The 2,614-nt window shown below is 40.1% G+C and overlaps 1 protein-coding gene across 1 annotated transcript in view; it reads left to right on the top strand.

The window, feature by feature from the left end:
- The window catches only part of SMPDL3A (sphingomyelin phosphodiesterase acid like 3A), a 24,883-nt gene extending 23,765 nt beyond the window's left edge, over positions 1–1,118 (top strand). Inside the window, exon 8 of the mRNA XM_017541034.2 lies at positions 487–1,118. Coding sequence (XP_017396523.1) covers positions 487–804 — 318 coding nt within the window. The 3' untranslated portion in view covers positions 805–1,118. The remainder of the gene's footprint in view (positions 1–486) is intronic.
- The last annotated feature ends 1,496 nt before the right edge of the window (positions 1,119–2,614 follow it).

Below are 2,614 nucleotides of genomic sequence, written 5' to 3'. Positions count from 1 at the left end.
ATGTTGACCAGGATGGTCTCGATCTCTTGACCTCGTGATCCACCCGCCTCGGCCTCCCAAAGTGCTGGGATTACAGGCTTGAGCCACCGCGCCCTGCCTTTTTTTCCTCTTTTTTTGAGACAATGTCTTGCTCTGTTGTTCAGGCTGGGGTGCAGTGGCTCAATCTTGGCTCACTGCAACCTCTGCCTTCTGGGTTCCAGTGATTCTCCTACCCCAGCCTCCCAAGTAGCTGGGATTACAGGCGCTCGCCATCACACCCGGCTAATTTTTTTTGTGTATTTTTAGTAGAAACAGGGGTGTCACCATGTTGTTCAGGCTGGTCTTGAACTCCTGACCTCAGGTAATCTACCCGTCTCAGCCTCCCAAAGTGCTGGGATTACAGCTCAGCCTAAAACGTCACATAAATTTTAACATGAACACTTCTTGTTGTACAGTGCCTTATGTGCCAAAAAATGAACCAGGCTTTGTTACTGTTCTTAACTGTAGGATATGTTGCAGTATTACTTGAACCTGACAGAGGCGAATCTAAAGGGAGAGTCCATCTGGAAGCTGGAGTATATCCTGACCCAGACCTATGACATTGAAGATTTGCAGCCGGAAAGTTTATACGGATTAGCTAAACAATTTGCAATCCTAGACAGTAAGCAGTTTATAAAATACTACAATTACTTCTTTGTGAGTTATGACAGCAGTGTAATATGTGATAAGATGTGTAAGGCCTTTCAGATTTGTGCAATTATGAATCTTGATAATATTTCCTATGTAGATTGCCTCAAACAATTTTTTATAAAGCACAATTACTAGTATTTTATAGTTTTTGTTAATAGAAAATGTAACACTGCTCTGATTCTGAGATCAATTTGTGGAAATTTTACATAAATCTTTGTTAATTTCTGAGTGGACAAGTAGACTTCCTCTCTTTGCTTTCTTTTTTTTTTTTAATGCCCAAATATGATATCTTTATCATTCTGAATTTTATTATATGTTTAAACTGCTCATTAAAGAATGAAGGATGTAAATTGGATATAAATATTCAGTTTGTATAATTATATCTAATTTGTACCCTTGTTAAAATTGTCATTTATACAATAAAGCAAATGATTTATCTTTAAATATGATGACGTTTTCTTAACATGATAAATTTTTTTTTTCTATTACTTCAAGTTCTGGGGAACATGTGCAGATCTTGCAGGATTGTTACGTAGATATACACATGCCATGGTGGTTTGCTGCCTCCACCCCCCCCGTCACCTACATTAAATATTTCTCCTAATTCTATCCCTCCCCAAATCTCCCCACCTGCTGCTATCCTTTTCCTAGTCCCCCACCCCCCAACAGACCCCAGTGTGTGATGTTCCCTTCCCTGTGTCCATGTGTTCTCATTGTTCAATACCCACTTACGAGTGAGAACTGAACATTGATAACTTTTAGTTAAAATATTATGTGTTAACTGAGGTCCAGTTGTTTACATCTCATATGTAAAGAGAGGTTACCACTGTTTACATGCACTGTCTACTCTTTGGAAAATACCAAGGTCTCATTAGGACCATGCTGAAACATCACAGGGCTTATATTGCCTTACTTTCTTAATTCTGTAAGTCTTTGGCATTGCTAACTTTGAAGGATGAGAATTCACACGTTATACTTACTGCAACTGCCATACTAGCACAAGGCCTGGGTCCTAGTCCAGTGCCTGGCACCTAGTAAATAATTGTTGAAATGAATTAAAAGCTATGAATATTTTTTCAAAGAAACATCCTAGATTACAGTGGTGGCATTTTCTTTGTCACAGTATTCCAAGAGGATAAAAATGAGCCTTTTATTTAATGGGATTGTTGTTAGGACTTTTAATGGCTCAAGCTGTTTTCTGCTTTCAGGCTAAGAAAGAGAATTAAAGTAGAAATGAAGGGGAGCGTGGGAGGTTCTGGGGGATTTAAGGGAAGAGAACATTGTGTATCCTAATATTTTGGTATACTGAAGAAGACTGTTAAAGAAAAAAAAAAAAAAAACTCATCATGACACTTGTTAAAGATGTTAAGGCAGACGTTATCCACGGTAGGACCTTGTGATAGGTATAGGGACCACTACAATGGAATCCTGCAGTGAGGGAGAGAGAGTGGATTCAGTCCTAACTTTGATAAGGCTGAGTGCAGATTTATAACTAAGGAGCAGGGTGGGGATCAGCGCATGGAAAATTACTAGGAAGAAAAACATCAAAGGGAAGAGGTTTCTGGCTATAAAAACTTGATAGGATTATTGCTGAAGGCAGACTAGTGTGACAGGATATCAAGGATAGTAAGACACCAAAGATGGGGCATTCTCCTTAAGTGGACATAGCAGGATTCTTGCTCAAACTGGATCCTGCAGGAACAAAGAAGGAAGCTCAGTGTTGGCCTAGTTCAGCAGAGGAAGCAGAGGAGCCTTACTAAAGTTTTGGTCAAAGGAGAAAATCTTTGTCAAGATATAAAATGAGGGCCGGGCGCGGTGGCTCAAGCCTGTAATCCTAGCACTTTGGGAGGCCGAGGCGGGTGGATCACGAGGTCAAGAGATCGAGACCATCCTGGTCAACACGGTGAAACCCCATCTCTACTAAAAATACAAAAAATTAGCTGGG

The sequence above is a fragment of the Cebus imitator genome, unplaced genomic scaffold (genome assembly GCF_001604975.1).
Source record: "Cebus imitator isolate Cc_AM_T3 unplaced genomic scaffold, Cebus_imitator-1.0 Scaffold130, whole genome shotgun sequence".
Taxonomy (NCBI): domain Eukaryota; kingdom Metazoa; phylum Chordata; class Mammalia; order Primates; family Cebidae; genus Cebus; species Cebus imitator.
Note: the sequence above shows the minus strand (reverse complement) of the source record. Positions and strands in the feature narration are given on the sequence as shown.